We start from the raw sequence: 25008 nt of genomic DNA on the forward strand, positions 1-25008 counted from the left end.
TAACCAATAATCTGTCAGTTTTGATAAAATAACCAAAGGTATTAAAACTAATATTTCAATTATTTAATTACATTTTTATTTAGTATGCTAAGTTCCAAGGTGACCTTACATCCGAAAATTTGTATGTAGATGGGACACCAATAAATAATACATTGTTTCATAGACAGGTAGCAAATAGCTAATCTATTGTTTAACATTTGTACATTCCTTGCCTGTTCTTCGAAGACTGAAAACTATTTGTCAATAACGTTTTTAGCGTCTTTTGTTGGAGTGCGCATGCGCGGATATCGGTCGAACATTCTCAGTCGGCATTCAGTGCTGAATTCACGCGAGTGTTCGCGCGAGAAAGCGCTGTTTCGCCGGGCTGGGCCAGGGCGGGCGGCGCGCGCACTCCTTTACCTAGATATTAAAATCAAATAAAAACACGCCTTCATAACAATTGATTGTTGTGCCAACAGTGCGAGTTCAGTGAAGTGATCCTTAATGTGAAACGCCCTACAACAGGTAGCTTTTAATTATTAATATCATTTTATCGATAAAACATGTGTTGGTACAAAGAAATTCATTAGGCAGGTACATGAAATTTTACATTACATATTTTAAGTATTCACTATATACATTTAATACTTTACTGTACTGCTATTTAAACACCTAATTAAACAATCTGTTTGGTTTGTAATTAAATTGATCTTAAACCACCTTGGCTCTTTGTTATATATTAATATATACATCATAACTAAGGTCATAAATCTAAGGTATTACTTTTTTTATCTAATCATGAAATAAATGAAAACACTTTTATTATTTCGTATTCTTTTTGTATTATTTATAATTTAAATAAAATTAATACGAACACTAAGTCGCTGTTAGATATTTTGTAATTACTTTATTAATTACTCGAAAGTACGACAGTTAGTACGCGATAACTATTCTAATTTATTATTTATAACAAATACAAGTTCTTTATCAGACATAATAATTACAAAATGTCGGTTTCATAATAAACCGGCGTAAAGAATATTTTCCTTAAACAATATAAATTATTTAGAGTATGAATTAATAAAGGCATTTCACGTTAATTTAAAAAAGGACTTTTCAGGAACCTAATTATTGAAATTTTAATAATAAAGTTGTGTATACCTTTATTATTCTAGACAATAAATTTCAATATATGTATGTATACCTTTTTATTAACCGTATTACATTTTTATTTATAACACTTACAAATATACATTATTTAAAATTTTATTAGCCTACATAGTAATAATAATAATAAGTAATCAATAGAAAATTTAAATAAATATTTTTGAATATTTGATGGAAAGTAAAAAGTTTTAACAAAACGAAAGGAAGTTGATTCGTTGTGTATTTTGAAAGTGTCTTCATATTGGCATATCGCCAAAGCTGTATATGTATCACAGACATAATAATCGTTTCTTAGAAATATAGTTTATTGAAATCGAATGATTTATTTTACATTATCTTAATATATAAAAATATTCCTTTTCATTGATCACGCCATAGAAAGAGGTGTATTTATTTTCATTTCACGATTAGAAACTTGCTAAAAAATATATTACTTTAAGTTCATAAGTTGCATTTTAGTTCGATATAAATATTCACAGCTAAGACAGAAATAGCAAAATGTAGTGATGAAAGTGCCTTTAAGTATTATGGACACCAAAAGCTACAACTACTAATTATAAGTAGGTGTTCAATAGAAGTAAATAACATAATATGCGTAAAAATTAAGAGAATTCGCGAAGTTTGGGAATACCAGAGTAGTTCTACTACTTCAAAACTATTTAAAGAATAAATTTTTATACATAAACAACTTAGTATGTAACAATACTTAATATTTATTTAAATTACAATTTTGAACTTTCTTATTAAAAATTTTCTTAACTGAAAACAATAACTAACCTTACAATATAATAACTGAAATATATTATTAAAAGGAGTCCCATTAGGCAAGGTTCCGAAGATACTGGCAGCGTTCCCCCTTTGAATAGCTAGACTAATTCTTTGTCCGAGGTCTCATGTGCTGACGACTAACCTTTTTGTTATTACTTAAAAAAATGACTTTTTAACACCTCCAACTTTACTAGTGTGAAATAAAAAAGATATTTTTGTGATGAAGGACCACGAATAACCACTGCGTAATAAAATCCGTGTTGATCAAATTGGAGGTTTCATATTCAGTATCCATGCTCTATAGTCTAGTGGCATTTCTCTCTAATTTTTGTGACAGGACAGAGCTTATTAAGTCAGCTAATTAAAATAATAGTTAAAAACCTGTTATGTACAATGTGGTGGGAAAAATCTATCTACTTTATCTGTAACGTTGAAATTTTATTATTTAGAAGAAGAAACACACCCGGAGCTAAGCGCGTTAGGCCAATTGACCCACAGATTCCTATCAGTAATTACATTTTGAAGAAAAAAAACCTGAGAGAGTCTCATTATGCGAAGTGTAATACAATATTTTTTTTTAATGAACTATATCGCTCTGTAATTATACATATAGGCATAACGCTGAAGAATCAAACAGGGTTTAATTACAATGTTGTAAATTTTACCATAAACACATATATTTGGGTAAAGATCGTTAATGAGCCAACACTGCTCATGGCCTAGTGGCTTCAGTGACTCTCATCCCTGAGGTCGTAAGTTCGATCCCCGGGTGTGCACCAATGGACGTTCTTTATATGTGCGCATTTATTCGCTCGAACGGTGAAGGAAAACATCGTGAGGAAACCGGCTTGCCAAGTCGAGGGAGTGCGTCAGGCACAGAAGGCTGATCACCTACTTGCCTTTTAGATAAACAAATGCTCATAAAACCAATACAGAAATCTGAGGCCCAGACATAAAAAGCGTCTAGCGTCATTGATTTTGTTTTAAAAATCATTAATCATTCTTCTAATGACGTAGTTGTCAGATAAGGATTTGTTTTTGGTGAGAACACATAATGTAAGAGAAACGTCATACACAATATTGTCTTGTTTATTGAATCGCTCTTGTTATATTGAATCATCAGTAATAATTAATTTGTGGTTAAAGTGAGTGACTTCAGGGTGATTTATATGAAGAATATATAAAACATTTCCAAATATAATAGGTACCTTATAATATGGTTCCATTTTATTTGGTTTAGCTTACATTGACTGAATGAAACAGCATTTTATTGTCGACTGATTGTGTTTGTTTGATTTGTGGATTGCATAGGCGTTTTCACTAGAACATAAAATGCGATGAGTTGTAAAAACAGTAGCCGAAAATTGTACGATTTAAAGACAAACACTACTAATTAAAGATTCACAAGCAACAAAATAATTGCTATTTTTAAAATCATTTCCAATCAATTGTTGCATATAATTAAAGTTAGCTAAATTTAGAGTATATTTAATGACGCTCTTAGCAATCGTGTTTCAAGTAAATTATAAAATTAATTGATGTTTCCGGATGACTGGTCGTGATGACGCGTAGGCAGCGTCAGAAGTGTAGTGATGTGCTGTGCGTGTTAAATCACACCTGTGAAATCACGCATTAATGCCTCCATTTTACGCTGCAATAGGTATCATATGTCCACCCACGTGTTGGACTTTAACAAAGATATAACCTCCTTAGAAGCTAATATTATAAGAAATATTTCAAGCGTTAGTGATTTAACTAAAACTTAAAAAAAAACCTGACTTACGAAACAAGAGACCAAACTTTTTAAATTAGTTTTTTTTGGGTTAATAATATTGTAAAGACTTTATATTTTTGTTACAAATAAATACTACTATGGTTAATTGATAACTGATAGAAAATATCTTACGAAATAACTCATATTTTGTTTTTCCAACATGGAACGGTTCCCTAACACGAAAGAGACTTTATTATAGATATGTATGACATATACTTTAATTCGCTGGGACTATATTCTATGGAATGCTAAACCACGTGGTGTCGCAGATGCATAACTGTTTCATTTTTATTTCTTAATTAATGTTGCTGAACTATTCGTTCATATAGAATCTCCAGGTACATTCTGTGTACGGGGTCCATATATGTTGTATTGTTAATTGACTTAAGATGTTGAATGGGACTAAGATCTACATCTTGTATTGTTTATATTTAAAGCTTGATATGCCTCGCTAGGAGTTCCACAATTATTGTTATTATAACAATGTATGCAAATTACACAAAATTTTTAATCATATTTAAACAAGCGTTGTGCGAAGTAATAACAGTTAAACATCACTATAAAATAGTGATGTTACAATTACATTTGGGGTGATTGTAATGCATCACGGCTATTTAAACTCACACATGCCTATTTCATTCCATGTGGTTCAAAATACAGCGAATTTTAGGATAAATTTCCATCAATGGAAAAGTTTATTAGAAATTAACAGGAGTAAGGATTAGTAATGCAGGGGTATATTAATTATGAATTATGGGGTTTATAATTCATTTACGATTCTCTGGTGTGACAAGACGACATCAACTTTGTTATTGGTGAGTTTTAAATAGTACTTAACCTCGTTTTGTGAACAATATTGTGAGTAAAATTTACTTAAAACCCTGTCAGTCATTTTCTATTTAGCGGCCGTCAGAGGGTATTCACACTGAATGGGAGGACTGTAATACTTGATAGCTTTACTACAATGATTCCTTACATTAAGTTCTATGCGTTTGACAAAGTAGGAAACTCCAAAAGACCCGTCAGATATATTAATGCCGGATTAATGACGTTACTGTGAGCTGTCATTATATTTTTTGACATATATTGAAAGGGTTTATATAGTCTAAGTCAAATCAGTTCAAAACCGTTAAAACTAGTAGTACTTTTTTGGACTTTGGACCCTCCAGAGCTTTCATTGTTTTGTATAAATATTTCTGCAACCTTTTAAAATTAAGCTTCAATATAGTTAGGCTAGAACTTAGAAGTCTGGAACACCGTCTAGACTGTAGACTATAATTCAGAGTTAAGGAAACGTAAAATTTATTCTGTCTGGCAGTCCCTTCCCTTTTGGGTACATTACCCTCTCTAAGGGGTGAGGGCTTTAAATTTAATGTATATTTTTAGGATATTTTATTAAAAGAATGTTCAGAGTCCTGACAAGTTAGCACTATTTCAAAAAACGTCACAGACGTTCCGGTATGTGGACCCCATGAACAGAATACCACATGAAGATATCAATTTTAATTAAAGAACGTTATCATCAAATATAAATTAACATACATAGACAAATGTGTTTTGTAATATAGAACAAACGAGCAGAACACTCATATATAAGTCAAACCGCCGCCCATGGACACTGAAAGCCGACTAGCTAGCGACTAAAGCAGGCTTTAATTATGCGTATGTGCTATGTATGTAATATGCGTTATAATAGTATCATGTAGTTCTTATATTTTCATTAAACATTTCATAAAACAAGTCTTTAACATAAACTTTTAGACTTCTTGCCCTCGTAAAATTTTAATAGCTTCAATTCGTGACTGTATTCCACAATGTATCCATTTTTATGTTCCGATGGAATAGATAAGGATGCCACTATCAGCTTCAAAACATATTAAAAATCATGTATTTAACTGTAGGTAATGAATGAAATTACAGTAGGTATTACCAAAGTATCGCACCCTGGCTTTTAATATTTCTTTCTCTGTGCGCAAATACTTTTACGCTGAAGGAAAACATCGCGAGGAAAGAGGAATGTCTTATGTCCAAAAATCACCGACATGTGTCAGGCACAAAGGGCTATATCTACTACTTACCAAAAAGATGAATGGAGAAAATCATGATCTAATATTATATAAATCACGCGCAGCCAGAATTTATTCATAGACAGCAGACGTTTTTGTATATTCACAAAGAATAAGTATCGTGATTATGTATGGGTACAAATCGCTTTGAGATTCTGAGCCGAGTGTAAGAGGTTACAGTAGGAGATGGTTATCTGTATCTGCATACATGAATTCCTTGTCTATTCCTAGAATTTTCTTTAAACTCGTTTCATTTTTAAAATTAGAATTTTTGCAATTTAAATCGAATGCTATTTTCCGTAGATTTACAAATGTATAATGATTCACGAGTAAGATCCTTGACGTGTATGATTCAAATTTCGAATATAAATCTGTATCAATTGCTCATCACAGGATTTTGACCTTAAACTTTAATGGCGGTTCACATTGGTGGAAATGCGTTAAAAGTTCAAATTTAGAATTCCTAACACGACTCTGTTTGGAGCATTGTTGGTTTTTTTACTACTAAATTGTTTTCCTCGTTTACGAATTTTTCATCGTGAATAGCCACACCCTTGTGCGAGGTGCGGGGAGAGAAATCCGGGCCTATTTCACTGATCTGTTTAAAATCCCCGTTGGATAATTCTATAATAAATGATAGGTAAGAATAAAAAGTAGGTTCCTTCCCCAGAATCGAACTACGGGTCTCAGGGTGAAATATATTTATTAAATATAAAAGCAACGTTAGCTAGAAAATCATGGTTCAAAAAACTTTACCGCTATACTGTTGATAATATCCTTTTAGTGAATTTTCAAAATGAATACATTTCAAGTTTTTTTATCACACTTCCGCAATGTATTTAATAATTTATTGAACCTTAAGAATTCAATATTTTATAAACGTATATGAAAATCTAAGTAGTAGGTACCTACTGTACACAAATACATGACAAAAACTTTGTATAGATTTTTTTCTGTGTTAATTGGATTTTTTCCCTATGTCTGTTTAAAGAAGGTAAAATATTCCTATTTAGACAAAATTCTACAAAACTGAAATTTTAATTTAACATCGGAGTCGTTCGATGTTCGACATCGTTCTTTTAACAACAGTCCTTCAATGCAAGTGTTTTTCCATAATAATATGCCTTAAATATAAACTTGTTATAGCGGAAATTCCGATAATAGCTAATTTCACTAGTCACGGGTTACTCTTGACCTAGTTTCGGAATGTAGGGCGGCTCCGGGGCCAGGCCGCCCGCCCTACCATCGAAAGTATATTTGGCAGTGCAATACTGCGTTGACCTAATATTACTGCATTTTAAATAAATGTGATGAATAATAAACTGTCTATTTTAATAGAAATGTGTCGTGTCGTTTGATTTGAGGTTTTATAGGAAATTATAATTAAATTTGTAAGTTGATTTTCACCTTCAAATCCCATAGAGTTGTGGTGATTTTCTACTATTAGACAATCATAATTTCGCTTATTTACCCCCTTGGGTACGCCTACGTCTCTTTAGAGAATTTCAGCGGGTTAAACCATTTTTAGGTAATATTCTAAGAGAAAGCTTCCTATTTAGTAGTTTTTTGTGAAAATACAAAGTATTCTGATTTGCTTCCCAAAAGTCCATATATGTATTCCTACCGAAGTCGTAAATTCCCGTGAATAGGCAAGGTTTAAAGAGGCAAAATGTATGTTTGTTAGTGATGTATTTATTGAACTTAAACGTGAACACTCACCTACGAAAGGTACACCAACAATCAATAATTTATGATTTTTTATAGTATCTCGTTCCCATATATTATGTCGCCCTGGAAACGGATGTGAAATGTATATAAAAATGTTATGTGATGTTTGTGGGCGCACTTGTCTATCTAATATATAAAATTCTCGTATCGCGGTGTTTGTGGTTAAACTCCTCCGAAACGGCTCGACCGATTCTAATGAAATTTTGTGTGCATATTGGGTATGTCTGAGAATCGGACAACATCTATTTTTCATCCCACTAAATGTTAAGGTGGACTACCCCTTTTTTTTATTTTAGATAAATTTTTCTGTTTTTATTTTTTTATGATACAGCATTAATAAATACATACAACCCCTAACTTTCACCCCTCTACGATCAACCCCTATTTTTTTATTATAAATGATATACATGGCAAAAGGATGTTTGCCCGGTCAGCTAGTAAATTTATAAAATTTATGTATCATGGTAAAAATTTAGTTTGTACCCTTCAGAATTTGCATTAAATAGGCTGCATCACTACGACCTAATAAACGTGGGTAAGGGACACAGCGAGTAATCATACAAGTTTCATTTACATCGTACATTGCCAGCTCCAAAATTTATTTTAGTCTAATTATATAAATACATACAGTATTGCGCATACTATTGTTTCTTTATTTATTTTGCCCAATTCAGCGCGAGCCATTTCAGTCATTATACTAATAACATATTGATGCAATATTTAGTTTTCAAGATCACAGTTTTCGACGTCAGAGGTGCTAAAATACGTGTTACGACATTAGCAGCTTGTGCAAATATAATTAATTACAAAGATCAAATTAAGTTAAAAAAAATTAAATAGTTTATTAACGTCACGTAAGCATACGTTAATTAAGGGTGGAATAAAAAATTATATAAAGAATAGAAAAAAATAAATATCTGTGGCTGACACTTTGCAAGCCATAGATACTAGAATTTTCATCAGCATTTTTGTTTGTATTTCTGCGATTCAACGAAATTTTGTATTCAAATATCGAACATTATTTACATACAGTGTAAACAACACATTTATAAAACTATCTACATAAAATTAGCAATACAAAATTCAACTAAGATGTGAAACAGAAGTGTTGGCCTAGTTGCACGACTCTCATCCCTGAGGTCGTAGATTCGAACCCCAGCCGTGCACCAATTTCGCTTTATGTGCGCATTTAAAACTCGCTTGTATGGTGAAGGAAAACATCGTGAGGAAACCGACATGCTTTAGACCCAACAAAGTCTTGTGTCAGGCACAGATCACCTACTTGTCTATTAAGAAACATAAATGATCACGAAACGGATATAGAACCTTTTTTACAGAATTTTTTTTAAAAATCAATAGTAGATGAGCTATAGTAATCTTTGAAGACGAAACTTCGATTTTTGAAAACTATTTGCGACATATGTTATTTTTTAAATACTGAACGAATTGTAGTATACGTAGTTAAAAACATTGCTTATGTTCGTGTTAGTAGATTGAAGACTTCTATGCAAATTGCAAATGTTTCAATCCTTTTAAACTGAAGATCAATACGGGCGACACTATCCCGGTCATTTCCCTTACGTTTCCGCGTGTCCCAGTCTATTTCCGATACACCGATGTTACGCTTCACATCGTTTCTATTTTGTTCATTTAAGTTCTAGAATATTTAAATGTAATTTAAACAAGATTTTCGAAAGTCAAGGACACAATGATTTTTATTTAATACAAAAGACAAAATGATTTTTCACTTAATTCTAGCGACTAATGTACTGCACAACTTTGATTGATTAATTTCAGTTATAAAATGATTATTAGAAACATAGAAATAACTATTTTTGTTTATATTTGATTTTTTTTTTACCTGGCAATAATTTTTTGCGAATACGGTATGCTAGTCTCTGTACTGGTTCTGTCTACCAAATCCCAAATTAATACCTTAATTAGCTCCTGTACAATGTTGAATTTGGAGGAAAGACAGACTCGATACTAAAAATGAAAGGTAACCAAGGCATCACCTAGGAGTCGAATTTAATTTTTTTTAATGCCAGTCCACGTGCATTTTCGCCATCATTGCCATTCGTTTTTAAATTTATTTTAGTGCTTTAATTATTCCGATGTTCAACGAAGATATAACGGTCATAACACTGGTTGTTATATGTACTGGATTAAATGTTAAATAATTATCGTAATGCCAACATTAAACTACATTTAATTATAGATTTACCTACATTAAGAAACCTTTTTTTTTTAAAGGACAATTCACACCAATTGACCTAGTCCCATGCTATCACCAGCTTAGCTTGTGTTATGGGTACTAGGCAACGGATATACATACATATTATAGATAAATAGACATATAAATACATATTTAAATACCCAAGACCTAAGCACAACAACAAATGCTCATCACATCGATGTTTGTCTCAGCCGGGGATCGAACCCGGGACCCATGGATTCGCAGTCAGGGGTACTAACCACTAGACCAATGAGTCGTCTAAACCTTACCTTACCTCACCTTATAGATAATATTCCCTTTCCTTCTCAAGCAAACAACCTTCATAGTCATAAGTCCCTATTAGATCGCTACTTTGTCACGTCCAACGAATCGATCACGTTACAAGACCTCAATTTCCGCAAATGAAATAATTACATCATTTAAAAGGGATACTGTACATGATCTAATTAATAATCGCCTTGATTTCAGTACAAGGCTGTGGGCATTATCGCTTAAGCTGACTTGCGCAATTAGAAGGATACACGCTATGTGGAGCGTGTCCATATCTTTTACTTTTATTTTAAAATGGCCCCGACTTATCTTATGTGATGTCCAATGTTAGATTTTTTGATATGTATATGTTAACGTAAAATTGTAAAAACCGTTAGATTGTAATCTATCTCGCGAGATTATAAACTGTCGAAAGATTGTCAACCTCAGCGTACTGCTTACAATTTAACGTATTATTATTCGGTAGATTGTACTACACTAACTTAGTAATCATTCAAACTTCTTTGGTCAATTACAGATTAATTTTACTTCCCCACAATTTCATATAACTACCGAATAATAATACGTTAATTTGTAAGCAGTTCGTTGGGGTTCACAATCTTTCGACAGTTTACAATCTCGCGAGATAGATTACAAACTAACGGTTTTTACAATTTTACGGTGACATATACAAGAGCGTACCGCTTTCTGTAAGGTTGGCAACACAACCCCGGGCTTGCAGGTGTCCATGGGCACTGATTTATCACCATCACTTTATTCAAAGTGACCCGCTTGCTCGTTCCTGTCCCATTAAAATAAAGAAAATAGCAGTGCCCAGCGATTTAGGCGTGTAAATCTCAACCGTGAGGTTATGCGTTCACATCCCCGTTGTGCACTAATTGTTCGTTCGATGTGCGCATGGTAAAGGGAAACAGGAAATCGGCATGTCTAATATCTAATAAAAAATAGTTTAAAAAAACTAAAAAAACACGCTTTTAAAGCACATCAAACTAAAAAGTGAAAAATAATTCCTAATTTAGGCTGAAAATGGTAATTAACAAAAAATCTGGTATTATTGTGAAAAAGCGTGGGTTGCTCTATAGACGAAAAATATGGCACAGAGTTTTTTTAAACTATTATTTATTTTTTAGTTAATTTTTTTTTTGATTATTGCATTGTCATCGATCTTTGACAGGTGCGCAAAATTTGAATAAAATCTGTCCGTTTAAAGTGGGTCAAAATCGAGTCCGAAGGAGCCGGTTACATACATACATACAGGTGAAGCTAATATAAAGCGTGTAAAAATCGACGATGTGTTAAGCAAAGAAGACTGATCCCCCTACTATGAAGTCTGGTTTTATTTATTAGTGCAACATTTTTTTAAATAGAACAGGGGACTACGGGCAAGAGGCTCACGGAGGTGATGTTAGCGATACCGCAGCCCATGGACACTCAATGCCAGAGGGCTCGTGAATGCGTTGCCGGCCTTTTCAGAATTGGTACGCTCTTTTCTTGTAGGACTCTAAGTTGAATTGGTTCTGGTTGCAACTGGATTATTTACTAACTATCTGTATTAAGCCAAGATTTTTGCGACTTCTTGAATATTAATCGTTATATTTCAGTCAATTTACCTAAAATCATTTAACCTAAAGCCTATTCGGTAACACTATATTATTAATATTAGTGAAAATTGCACAAAATTGTTTTTGTGTGTATCCTGTTCACAGTAAACGCAGCCCAGCCTTGCGATACTGTAACTTACTTTTCGAACTCTCACCGCGCTCAAATCAGTCGTGAAGCAGTCATTTTACTATTTGGAGGTCTGATAAGGAGGGAGTTTGTAGTTTATTGTTACAGAATCGCAAGGCTGGACCTATATGTTAGGATTAATAGAAACCTCACAAATGTAGAAACGCTATTAACCCACTTAAGCTGTGTAAAATCCTTTTTTAAGAGTACGTTAGTTAGTTAAGAGTATGAGGGTTAATATAACCGTAAACAAGTCGATATAAATTTTGACATATTTACTTCTTACTTTAGTAGTCCAATTTCTTTTATAATCAGAATTAATTAAGATCAACTAGTACGCTTATCAAACATTAAAAGTATCGATCTTTCAACTTAAATTAACTTTACAAGTTGTTAATAAGTAATAATAATAATCTTTATTTATTTTCTCACAAAAACTTCATACATAGATCACAATATAAAGCAACAGTTTTTTATTATTATAAATAATTTTCTTCTATTGAAGGAAATGCTTCTTGTGTGAGACTGATACCTATAAAGGTACCTGTGTTATCAGGCCATTATTAAAAAAGTGTATAAAGTTATTTAATAAAACTACTTATCATTTTGTAATAAAGTTTTAATTGATCTCTATAAAAGCTTAGTTAAAGTCGCATCAAGAAGAAATCCTAAAATATTACTATACCAATAAGATATGCGGCGATAAAATTAAACGTGTTCAGTCCTAATGGACTTTGAGAATGCTTTAATGTTTTCGCAACATAGTGCCACGGTGCGTGGATTAAGCTAAATATAGGCCAAATTTAGTTCAACGTTATAAATGTACTATATGTACTTTGACTATGAGTATAGTGGAGCATCATAATGAACCCTTGTAGTAATATAAGGTATCGGTTCCCTGCTGATTAATAATAATAATAAAAGCCCATGGAATTTCCATTGAATTAATTGCAAAGAACTTGAGACTTCTAAGCATAATATATGCTTGCATGCTATATATCCTATATCCTAGCTACATTCAATACCGTCGACACCCCTTCACGGGTAAAGACCTCCGCCAGCTTTTTCCAACTATCTCTGTCCATGGCTATCTTTCTCCATTCGGTTCCTGCTACCGGTTTTCTTTTATCCGCTATTTTGGAGCGTCGTCTTCTCCTTCTTGCCCTAGGTTTTTAAGCCGGGTTAATTCGGTCGTAGCGTGATTATATATTAGTGAGCATTACGATTAATGAAACTATTTAATACAAACATGATTTGCGTGGTCTCCTAAAAAATCTTTTCATTATAATATTAAATCGTTTGATGTCGTGCGCGAGGCACTTCCGTTCTGGGATGCGGAATATGCTAAGCCATAGAGACGGTTGATAATATTTGTATACCGCTTCCTAAAATAGATAGATATTTATAGTATATAAATAAGAAGACACATAATAACATATTTATATGCGCTCATTTTAAAATGATTGTTTCCGTATATTGCAGCATCAAATATTTCAGCGACGCCCTAAATTGTGAATGCGGAAATTTAGTTCAGAATTATTTGAAAAAAGAATTTTTATTAGGCCCGATGTAAATCATTCTAAACTGGGTTTCCAGTTGAACAATGATACAGACATGTTTTTTACTGATTCCCTGGATTCTCAAGGTCTTCAAGAGCTCGGAATCATTTTAGAGGAGTAGGAGTAATAGGGACACATACATTCCAGGTCTGTTACAGATTTAATTTTAATAAACAAAGCGCCATTGAGCCACGGAATATCGAGGTATGCACACGTTATTATTAGGGCGCAAGTATATTATTGTTAGCTGATTCTGAGAGCAGTGACGCATCGCATGTGCAAATGCACTATATTTCGTTTCACATTGAACGACCTAGTATGTATATGCACTTAATTATAAAAAATAGCTTCTCGCAACTCCAAAGCTGCAGAGCTAAAAGTAACCACTATAATATACGTATATATAATAGCTATAGAATTTCATTTTGCAAATTAAATGAGCGATTTTATTTGAGGCTTACGATAACAAGACTTACTTTTATATATTTTTTTAATACCTACATGTGACATTATGATCTAGATCCATTAAAACTAATATGTAATTTATATTATATATTTTAAGAAATATATCTTAACTAGTAGACCGGCTAAGCGTTGCTGTGGCTAAGGTTTTTATTATATTACAAAGTAGTAAACTATTCAAGGGAAACGGTAGGAGAACACCAGTCATGGGGACCACCATGCTTTATGGTGGTTATAAATTGTAGAAACGTTGAAAGAATTATGTGAAACGTTGGTGCTTTTAACACAGCGCCATCTGTTAGAATTGTAACTATTTAATAAGAAACAAATATTTGCAATAAAATAATATTGCGGGTATAAATTGAGATGTAAGCTATCCTATCTTTTAAGTTAGATCAAACTGCACACGGTGTGCAAATTTGATTGATATCGGTTCGGTAGTTTAGGAGTCCATAGCGAACAAACAATGTGACACGTAATTTATATATATTAAGATTTGATTGCGTATTTTCTAGCCCTGAATCAAAGAAAAAAAGGCATAAAAATTCTCAAACATATTTTCAAATAGATCAAAATAGTGATAGGGTTTATTATTGTTATTTAAACCATAACTCTTACTCAATATTGCATGTTATTTCCTTCTAATATTTACCCATTGTTATCGATCTCAATTAAGCATTACAAAGAATTGAACAACCTTATTGAACAAAACGGAAGCCGTAATATATTACGTAGTTCATAATGACCTACGGATAATATTACCCTTGAATGTCTTTAACACCTAGAACGATTTGTTAGACGTGGTAATAATGACTCTTTATGGTATTGATAACTTAGCACTCGTAAGATAACAACGCGAAAATATTCTACAGTAATTCCGGCTTGAAATATTATGTTATATACAAGACGGAAAAAAAAATATTTTATTTATTTACACTTCGTTAGTAATAAAAGAAACACAATATATAAAAATTATAAGGGATGCAACGGGCGGCCTTATCGCTAATAAGCGATCTCTTCCAGGCAAACCTAATTAAGAGAAAAATTATGTAGAGAGATTAAATCTGCAAAAAATGATAGTAGGTTTATGTTCGGATAGTACATGTTTCTCCATCTTATATAATGGCATAGTTTAACGTAGCATTTGTTTTTTTTTCAGGAGTGACAAATTATCTGGCAAGATGACTGTAGTTGTCAATCCAGCGAGGACGGAGGAGGAAGATATCGGGACTCCTATTCCCCCTCACGCTCACCCATTGGATTTACCCTTGGCTTCAACACCTGATGATTCTATGATCAGTCCTGAATATCTCGATTATATCAGTCCCACTTCTGATATAATAGAAAATGACAGCATAGAAAATTCTCCTGAATCTCCTCCTAACTTATACGATGATGAAACTCAGAGTGACATTGTATTTGTAGCTGGTATAAATGACGACACATATCGCTTCCCTGGTCATCGGCGAGTCCTGGCTGCAACCAGTCCTGTCTTCGCAGCTCTACTATCAGCTAAAACCGACGTCATAGTGGTCGATTATATTGACCACAGAGGATTTGAGAATCTACTCAGATACTATTATTGTGAGCCGACACAACTAACAACTGTACACACAGCTAGATCAACACTCGACGCTGCTTACAAGTTTTTATGTCCTCAACTTACTGAACGATGTGCACGCAAGTTAGACGAAATGTTGGACGCAGAAGTTGCACTGGATATTATACGAGACATGCGATACATGTGCGCTAAATTGCCAGGTGCCGCTTCTGCACCACCCTTGCCTGCCTTGACGGACGATAGAGCGGCTCGATCGCTAGCCCAATGTGCGAGTTTCTGTGACATGTTAGCGCATAACACTCTCCTTGTATTGGACGCTAACGCTGATGCTGCACTTCAACATGAGAAACTTGAAGATCTTACATACGAAGACCTGGCGCTGGTTGTTAAACGTGACACTCTCAGAGTATCGAATGAACTGATTCTGATAGAAGCTTTATCACGCTGGAGTACATCTATATGCAAAAAATACAAACGAGAGTTGACGCCTGCCAATAAACGAGCTGCTTTAGGAGAGCTGTCATATTGCCCTCGATATCTGCTTCTTCAAGGCGATGAATTGGAACGTGCTTTCGGGTTTGAGTTGTTAGAGCCAATTGAAAGAGCTTTGGTATTGGCGCGAGCGAGGAAATTATCAGCACCAATTCCTGTCGGAGCGCATCAGGAGAATTTACTTCGCCGTTGGGCCCGACCGCGACCAAAGGATCCGGCGGCAGCCCCCGTGAGGCTTAGTCCTCGTTCTGAACCAGAGCCTGTAGAACCACAACCCACAAAGCTCTGTGGTCGACGTCCGAAACGTCTTAAACACCCAAAATACCACGTAGACGATCCAAACCTTTACAATACTTATAAAAACCAAAAAGGGTGTTGCGCAAAATTTACTGATGGATTAATCCGAGCATTTATTTGTTTATTTGATTGAAAATTTACAATTAAATTTTTGTGAGTTTACAATTCAATGTGTAGCTATTGAAATGAGTAGAGTTAAAGAAAGTGGTAATAACCAAATCTATGTAGTAAACTAAACTAATAAAATTTAATATTGGTAGGATATAGTAACTTCTAGTGCAAAACTATTTTTGTACTTTGTAAAAATACTTGACATTTCTAACCTCCAACGTAGAGAAAGTACCAGATTAGAATAAAATATTTTTGCCTCTTATCTCACAATAAAACCTCAGGTTTTAAATTATATATCATACATTATGCCTCTGTATGCTTTAAAAGCGTAAAATCTTTATAGAAAAAAAAAATATTTGAGAAAACATTGTATTTCCCGTTTGTATACGTTATATTATCGTAAATTAAGGCATAACTGTATGCTATATTGAGTTAGACAATTTTTAAAACCACAAGAAATACCAATTGTAGAACAATTTGGGTTATTTCGTTTAATGAATTTTTAAAAAGATAATTTGATTATTATTAAAACGATAATGCACAAAGCTTTGAGCGAATGCCTGTTTAAAATGTTAATAAATTATGAAAATTTTATTGCATTTAACAACGATTATAGTTAAGAATTTTGTTGCTAGTACATTCTTATTGTTTTTCATTGATGTTAATTCTGATTTGTATTAATAATTATAATTGTTTTCATGAAAATTCGACGGGACATAATTAGTTATTAGTCGTGGATAAGCAAGCAAGCAAACGAATGTATACATTTAGTAAATTTACGATTTCCTAAATAGCAAAACACACACAGTTTTCACACAACTCGCTTTAACTTAAGCCTGCATCGGTACTCTGTAACTTCCAATAACGACAGTGATACCGAATCCTACGTTTTCGAATGCAATTTCGATAGTCCTCTTAATAACCGCTGATCACGTAACCTTGGGATAGCAAAAACATTATTGTTATCGGAATCGATGTCGATTCTCTATCGGAAGTTACAGAGGAAGGGCCCTGTTATCAACGCATACATTCTACGTCTCGTAACACAACTTATTTGTATATAGAAGTCGGGTTTTAATACGTCAGAATTCACACACTCTTACATATGGACGCAATTTTTGTGTTTAAATAATTTTGCTTGAAAACTATAAATAGCGATACTGTATTGTGATGAATTAGAATTTATTTCTTCCCATTAATTGTTTGCTAGTCGTATTATAAGTACATTGTTATTGTTTATTAGATTAATTATACTGATTTAGTTTTGTACGGTGCTTCGATTTCTTTAGCAGCTTCTCGTATACATAGTGCCATAGGTAATTATGATTTGTGTAAATAGATTATTTAATTGATGACCTCAGATTTTCCTACGACAATTATAAAAATTCTTTCATTTCTACTAAGTATATAACAGCTGCTCTTTATTAGGTGTAATTAATAAATTTTCTTGTATCTTTATTGTAATTACTGCCAAATCTAGATGTTAAATGTACTATAATTTCAGACCATTCATAAAAACTTATTCAGTCTTAATGTTTTAACAAAACATTGTTATGTTTAATTGTGTTTCGGCTATGATGAAGAGTTGTACCCAATTTCGATATGGCTATTTTAATATCCGTAGAATTTGGATGTTGTAGCCGCTTTAGATACTATTCCTAATCCTAGTTAATAGATCGGTTCAGGACTTTATTTAAAACAATGTAATGGTGGTATCAGCCTATACACAATTTGTCTAAAGAGTACTTTGGTTAATAAGACTGTTTTTGTTTTTTATGAACAAGGAAGTAAATTAATACGCAATGCGTAGAGCATTTATGTTACCAGTGTATCTACAATTAAATTGTACTTATAGATAAGTTTATTAGAAATTATTTGCATTAAATGTAATCAAATGTAGATGGAATGTGTTCAGCTAAGAGCTGATGGATTTTAAATAAAGATTTGATGTTATTTATTTATTTTTATGACGATGAAATAATAGGAATCATCAATAGTTTTGATATGAATTAACTTTCATAAATGAGTTGTGCGATTGGAAACTCGAAGCTTCACTCACGACCAGAATACTTTCTAGCTTTTCAACTCTTTCAACCATATTACAAAGCACATCTTCAGCTGTTTGTAAATCTTGCCGAAGCATCGTGATAGTGTCTTTCAAATCTAGCATCGTATTTATCTTTGAATTGACAGTCAACGCCTCGCATTGCGAGAGGGCTCGCGAGTGCGTTGCCGGCTCTTTTCTTGTAGGACTCTAAGTTGTTCTGGTTGCAACTGGATTATTCATTAACTATCTCCCGCCTACTCCTTCCTACCTGTAGATTTCGTGTATTAAGGCAAGATTTTTTGCGACTTCTTCAATAATAAAATGGTTATATTTCAGTCAATTAACCTAAAATCATAATGAACCTAAAGCCTATTCGGTAACACTATATTATTCATATTAGTGAAAATTGTACGAAATTGTTTTTGTGTGTATCCTGTACACAGCGGCATTTGGCATTCTGATAAACAATAAACTACAAGCTCCCTACTTATCAGAATGCCAAATCGTAAAATGACTGCTTCACGACTGATTTGAGCGCAACCGCCGCTGCGAAAACCGCTGTGACAGTTCGAAAAGTGAATCACAGAATCGCAAGGCTGGACCTATATGTTAGGATTAATAGAAACCTCACAAATGTAGAAACGTTATTAACCCACTTAAGGTGTGTAAAATCCTTTTTTAAGAGTATGTTAGTTAGAGTGTATGAGGGTTAATATAACCGTAAACAAGTCGATATAAATTTTGACATACATATTTACTTATTGTAGTAGTCCAATTTCTTCTATAATCAGAATATAATGTCATTCATTTAGATAAACTAGTACGCAAAACATTAAAAGTATTGATCTTTCAACTTAAATTAACTTTACAAGTTGTTAATAAGTAATAATAATAATAATCTTTATTTATTTTCTCACAAAAACTTCATACATAGATCAAAATATAAAGCAACAGTTATTTATTATTATAAATAATTTTCTTCTATTGAAGGAAATGCTTCTTGTGTGAGACTGATACCTATTAGGGTACCTGTGTTATCAGGCCATTATTAAATAAGTGTATAAAGTTTTTCAATAAAACTACTTATCATTTTGTAATAAGTTTTAATTGATCTCTATAAAAGCTAAGTTAAATTCGCATCAAGAAGAAATCCTAAAACATTACCACACCAATAAGATATGCGGCGATAAAATTAAACGTGTTCAGTCCTAATGGACTTTGAGAATGCTTTAATGTTTTCGCAACATAGTGCCACGGTGCGTGGATTAAGCTAAATATAGGCCAAATTTAGTTCAACGTTATAAATGTACTATATGTACTTTGACTATGTGTACGAGTATAGTGGAGCATCATAATGAACCCTTGTTGTAATATAAGGTGTCAGTTCAATGGTGATTAATAATAATAATAAAAGACCATGCTTTGCAATAAATTCATTTCCATTGAATTTATTGCAAAGAACTTGAGACTTCGAAGCATATATTATGCATGCTATATATCTTATATCCTAGCAACATTCAGTACCGTCGATAGGAACCCCTTCACGGGTAAAGACCTCCGCCAGCATTTTCCAATTATCTCCGTCCATGGCTATCTTTCTCCATTTGCTTCCTGCTACCGCTTTTCTTCTATCCACTTTTTTTTGGGGCGTCTTCCACTCCTCATTCCCCTTGGTCTTTAAGCCGTTTAAGCCGGGTTAATTCGGTCGTAGCATGATTATATGTATATTATTGAGCATTACGATTAATGAAACTATTTAATACAAACATGATTTGCGTTGTCTCCTAAAGAATCTTTTCATAATTATCTTAAATCGTTTGATGTCGTGCGCGAGGCACTTCCTTTCTGGGATGCGGAATAAGCTAAGCCATAGAGACGGTTGATAATATTTGTATACCGCTTCCTAAAATAGATAGATATTTATAGTATATAAATAAGTAGACACATAATAACATATTTATATGCGCTCATTTTAAAATGATTGTTTCCGTATATTGCAGCATCAAATATTTCAGCGACGCCCTAAATTATTGTGAATGCGGAAATTTAGTTCAGAATTATTTGAAAAAAGAATTTTTATTAGGCGAGATGTAAATCATTCTAAACTGGGTTTCCAGTTAAACAATGAGACAGACATGTTTTTTACTGATTCCTTGGATTCTCAAGGTCTCCAAGACCTCGGAATCATTTTAGAGGAGTAGGAGTAATAGGGACACATACATACAGGCATGATGCACATATATTCCAGGTCTGTTACAGATTTATTATTTGATATACCCAGAAAAAAACTAATTCCGACTGGTTTTAATTTTAATAAACAAAGCGCCATTGAGCCACGGAATATCGAGGTATGCACACGTTATTATTAGGGCGCAAGTATATTATTGTTAGCTGATTCTGAGAGCAGTGACGCATCGCATGTGCAAATGCACTATATTTCGTTTCACATTGAATGACCTGGTAAATGCACTCAATTATAAAAAATAGCTTCTCGAAACTCCAAAGCTGCAGAGCTAAAAGTAACCACTATAATATACGTATATATAATAGCTATAGAATTTCATTTTGCAAATTAAATGAGCGATTTTATTTGAGGCTTACGATAACAAGACTTACTTTTATATATTTTTTTAATACCTACATGTGACATTATGATCTAGATCCATTAAAACTAATATGTAATTTATATTATATATTTTAAGAAATATATCTTAACTAGTAGACCGGCTAAGCGTTGCTGTGGCTAAGGTTTTTATTATATTACAAAGTAGTAAACTATTCAAGGGAAACGGTAGGAGAACACCAGTCATGGGGACCACCATGCTTTATGGTGGTTATAAATTGTAGAAACGTTGAAAGAATTATGTGAAACGTTGGTGCTTTTAACACAGCGCCATCTGTTAGAATTGTAACTAATTTTGCTTGAAAACTATAAATAGCGATACTGTATTGTGATGAATTAGAATTTATTTCTTCCCATTAATTGTTTGCTAGTCGTATTATAAGTACATTGTTATTGTTTATTAGATTAATTATACTGATTTAGTTTTGTACGGTGCTTCGATTTCTTTAGCAGCTTCTCGTATACATAGTGCCATAGGTAATTATGATTTGTGTAAATAGATTATTTAATTGATGACCTCAGATTTTCCTACGACAATTATAAAAATTCTTTCATTTCTACTAAGTATATAACAGCTGCTCTTTATTAGGTGTAATTAATAAATTTTCTTGTATCTTTATTGTAATTACTGCCAAATCTAGATGTTAAATGTACTATAATTTCAGACCATTCATAAAAACTTATTCAGTCTTAATGTTTTAACAAAACATTGTTATGTTTAATTGTGTTTCGGCTATGATGAAGAGTTGTACCCAATTTCGATATGGCTATTTTAATATCCGTAGAATTTGGATGTTGTAGCCGCTTTAGATACTATTCCTAATCCTAGTTAATAGATCGGTTCAGGACTTTATTTAAAACAATGTAATGGTGGTATCAGCCTATACACAATTTGTCTAAAGAGTACTTTGGTTAATAAGACTGTTTTTGTTTTTTATGAACAAGGAAGTAAATTAATACGCAATGCGTAGAGCATTTATGTTACCAGTGTATCTACAATTAAATTGTACTTATAGATAAGTTTATTAGAAATTATTTGCATTAAATGTAATCAAATGTAGATGGAATGTGTTCAGCTAAGAGCTGATGGATTTTAAATAAAGATTTGATGTTATTTATTTATTTTTATGACGATGAAATAATAGGAATCATCAATAGTTTTGATATGAATTAACTTTCATAAATGAGTTGTGCGATTGGAAACTCGAAGCTTCACTCACGACCAGAATACTTTCTAGCTTTTCAACTCTTTCAACCATATTACAAAGCACATCTTCAGCTGTTTGTAAATCTTGCCGAAGCATCGTGATAGTGTCTTTCAAATCTAGCATCGTATTTATCTTTGAATTGACCTTATCAAATTTCTCATCTATTTTAATACGGGCCGTCTGTGTGTCATCCACTTCTTTATTTATCCGCGAAGTTATTGCATTTTTAAGTTCCTTGAATTTTCTGTCGAACACATTAGTCTCTTTATTTTCTTTGCAGGCTTTTTCTCCTGTGTTTGTTGATAATGTACGATATTTGTAACCAGTAGTTCGGGTTGTGTAACAACTCTTGTGGAAAATATCCGACATTATTGATCCTTGGTTATTTAATTATTGAATTTATTCAGTGGTTTTTTTATTAAATGCAATTACGCATTTAATAATTTTATATCAGTTTTCATCGTCTTTTATGACATTGCAAGCTAAATCAATTACCATAAGAAATATAGATACACATTGACAAATATGACACAGCCCAGGAACCTGTGGAGTAACATCAAAAAATCTGACAAAGGAAGCTGTTCTGGATACTGAGAGAAAAATATCAGAATGATTGTAGAGTTTAAAGTTGAGTTGTTGTGTTGACCAATGTTTTTATTACTTTTATTTCAAAGGAATTGAAAATACAACAGATTCTAAGATTAATATTTAAATAAATTGTCTAAAACATATCATAAATTAAAAAATATCTTGTTATAGCTTTACTAAAGACCAAAAATAATACTGTAAAAAACGGAAAATTAATTAAATTCTTCTGCAATGTTCTGTGAACAAGCAACCATTACAAATTTAGGTAGTCCTACACATACCCGGTAGATGTCACTAAAATTAAAAGTAGACGAAATAAATTTCATAAGACGTAATTTCACAAGTTTTTAATTTATTGATAGGTATTAAACATCTTTGCTAAATAGAAAGCAATTAAATTAATAGTAATATAACAATTATTATTTATTTTTAGCGCCACCTATATAATTAGCATATAGTAATTTTATAATAAAAACTAAGTTCTGCCCTGAAGTCGAATCATACTGTCGCAATTTATTGTAGTTCCACGCATATTCGGTAGATGTCACTAAAATACAACAAATTTATATCTCAGAAGGTGATGTTTACAATTTGTACTTAAATGACTTTAGAAAAGGAATAAAGATGGCAGGAGTCATAAAAAAGAAGATTTCACTGAAAATATAGTTTTGAAATTACTTACGTACTTTATGGTTTACTTCATGGTTGTACCCTAGCGCATAATACCGTATTAGGTTGATTTGCGATGTTTATTCTCATTTATTTTGCATTCTACGTAGTTCGATTCGAATCGTCTACAGCCAGACACGCCAAGTGGCTTGATCCCTTAGCGTTGCGTAGAGATGTGGGGTCTCTCTGCATCTTCTACCGCATTTACCACAGAGAGTGTTCAGAGGAGTTGTTCGGATTAAGACATGCAGAGAGAATACGATATTACAACCGTATCCCTAACATCGGTAGTTCCACAACTGAGCGCTTTTAAAGGCAGTTTTAGCCCCGCACCACTATGTATAACAAGCTGCCCTCTGAAGTTTTTCCGAACTAATTTGACTTAGGGTCCTTCAAGAAAAGACCAATTAAAGGCCGGCAACGCACTTAAGAGGCTTCTGGCGGGGTGGCTATGGACGGCGGAGTCACCTAACATCAGGTGAACCTCCTGCCCGTTTGCGCCCTTTAAAAACACTAAGTTAGTAATAGTACACTAAGTTACCTTCCATTCTAGTCAACATAATATTACTTATAGTTATTGAGTCAATCTATGTTATCGCTATAAGAATGTAACTAAGCGGCATTCAAAAAATTAGACGTACTTCAAAGACGTTTTTCAATAATTACTGTCTGTTTTTTTTACAAATAATGAATTGTCCACGTGTTAAAGAAAGCGGGCGGCGTCGGGAACAACAGAATTCACAAAGATCCCACTTCACAACACAATAGACATTCATAAACAATAATTTAAAATCGGGAACAGACACGGGACGATTTTTTTTAAATCTATTGTGTTTGGGACAATGCGTCTAGCAGGTTACCGCGTAAATTTATTTTTGATGAAGTGCAAAAGTTAATTTTTTTGGTCACAACTTACATGTGGGCCCAATATGTTCATTGTAACATTCGTTGGTGTGTGAATCTTTTCGCTTTTTTTTCGTTCTGTTCCCACAATGTGTTCTTATGATTTATTGTTAGATTGGCATATTGAATATTGAATTATAAATAACAGTAATCTAAATAAATATTATAAAATCAATGCATTACGTGTTATATGTGTAATCTATTTCGAAACTATGTCGCACCTTACTGCAAAACAAATGAAAGTACGTATATATTGTTACTTTTAAGTTGAGACTTCAAAGACTGCCTATTTGGTTAATCAAACAAAAATACACTTCTGAAATAATAAATATGTAGAATCAAAGTTAGTATTTCCGAACCAATTGTTAAACTTTAAATTCGACTCGTATCACTTCGAAGTCCGTCGTTCCACAAGTGAGCGTTTTTTAAGGCAGTTTTTGCCTCACACCACCACTATGTGGACGTTTAGCCTCGACTTACGGTCCTTCAAGAAAAGACCGTACACATTCTTAAAAGACCGCCAACGCACGTGCGAGCCTTCTTGCACTGTCCATGGGCTATCACTTAACAATTGGTGAGCCTCCTGCCTGTTTGCCCCCTGTCCTAGTGAATTAAAAGTAACTACTAGCTATGCGCAAGGAGTGTAAAGGTCATTCCAAAATCCTATTTATATAAACCTTTATGAAGCCTGTTCGTGACACCCTTTTCTCTCTTAGATAAGTAAAATTAAAAGCATTTAATAAGTATGTATTTCTTTTTTGACGTTCATAAG

At 33.0% G+C, this 25008-nt stretch overlaps 1 protein-coding gene across 2 annotated transcripts; it reads left to right on the top strand.

The window, feature by feature from the left end:
• The first annotated feature begins 295 nt into the window (after positions 1 to 295).
• LOC125056687 lies at positions 296 to 18151 on the top strand. Of its 2 annotated transcripts, none has more exons than XM_047659949.1 (2): positions 296 to 573; positions 14897 to 18151. In XM_047659949.1, exon 2 carries the CDS (start codon positions 14919 to 14921, stop codon positions 16218 to 16220), a length of 1302 nt encoding a protein of 433 aa, XP_047515905.1. In that variant the 5' UTR covers positions 296 to 573; positions 14897 to 14918; the 3' UTR covers positions 16221 to 18151. The 2 variants fall into 2 exon arrangements, with proteins under 2 accessions (XP_047515905.1, XP_047515904.1); XM_047659948.1 differs by having other exon boundaries at positions 297 to 504.
• Positions 18152 to 25008: the final 6857 nt, after the last annotated feature.

The sequence above is a fragment of the Pieris napi genome, chromosome 15 (genome assembly GCF_905475465.1).
Source record: "Pieris napi chromosome 15, ilPieNapi1.2, whole genome shotgun sequence".
NCBI classification, from domain to species: domain Eukaryota; kingdom Metazoa; phylum Arthropoda; class Insecta; order Lepidoptera; family Pieridae; genus Pieris; species Pieris napi.

What these genes read in the sequence shown, in the direction of transcription:
- LOC125056687 (XM_047659949.1), top strand. Translation starts at nt 14,919, where the DNA reads ATGACTGTAGTTGTCAATCCAGCGAGGACGGAGGAGGAAGATATCGGG.